This window comes from Cicer arietinum, chromosome 4, assembly GCF_000331145.2.
Source record: "Cicer arietinum cultivar CDC Frontier isolate Library 1 chromosome 4, Cicar.CDCFrontier_v2.0, whole genome shotgun sequence".
Classification (NCBI taxonomy): Eukaryota; Viridiplantae; Streptophyta; class Magnoliopsida; order Fabales; family Fabaceae; genus Cicer; species Cicer arietinum.
The window spans coordinates 8,664,859-8,665,679 of NC_021163.2; the positions used below are offsets into that span (position 1 = coordinate 8,664,859).

The window sequence follows — 821 nt, forward strand, 5'->3', positions numbered from 1 at the left end:
TCGAGACCTACAAGATCTACATCTTCAAGGTTTTGAAGCAGGTTCACCCTGACATCGGGATCTCAAGCAAGGCTATGGGGATCATGAATAGTTTCATCAATGATATTTTTGAGAAACTCGCTCAGGAATCTTCTAGACTCGCTCGATACAACAAGAAGCCTACTATCACATCTCGCGAGATTCAGACTGCTGTTCGTCTTGTTCTCCCTGGTGAACTTGCTAAGCACGCTGTCTCTGAGGGAACCAAAGCCGTCACCAAATTTACCAGCTCTTGAATACATACATTTCTCTAATTTAGGGTTCATATAATGTATATTTTGGATCTCAACGTTTTGATGTAACATTGAAGAACCTTTCGAATGAAATCTCATTTTGCCCTAATTTTATTTTGCAATTTTTTTCTTATAATATTTTTACAATTCTCTTGTTTCTGTTGTGATCGTTTCGTTCTGCTATCTGTATAATACGGATTTGCCTTACGCATTTGATCTTGAATATTTGTATTTTTTTTAGCGTTTTACACTGTTGATCATTTGCGTTTTTATTTGCCTGTCTTCTGCTATATATTTTCGTTATTCCATTATCTTATTTATTGTGATGTTGGGAATACAATATTTTTGAATTTGAAAGACATTGTCAAATACTTAAGCTGTTTGGTTTTGCTACCGCTACAGTAAAATTTGTGTTTTGTTTCAGGCTATTATTTATTTAGTGATTCTGGTGACAGTTTTTCAGGCTATTATTTGCTTTGACTACTACTGAGTCTGTTTATTGATGAAATTGCAGCGAGTGATGAAACATGTAATCCTAGGAAGAGTGGT

The 821-nt window shown here is 35.2% G+C and overlaps 1 protein-coding gene across 1 annotated transcript in view; it reads left to right on the plus strand.

Moving 5' to 3' along the window:
- LOC101502121 (histone H2B.3-like) overlaps positions 1 to 381 on the plus strand; it is a 609-nt gene extending 228 nt beyond the window's left edge. Inside the window, exon 2 of the mRNA XM_027333128.2 lies at positions 6 to 381. Within this exon, the coding sequence (XP_027188929.1) occupies positions 6 to 275 (270 nt within the window). The 3' untranslated portion in view covers positions 276 to 381. The remainder of the gene's footprint in view (positions 1 to 5) is intronic.
- Positions 382 to 821: the final 440 nt, after the last annotated feature.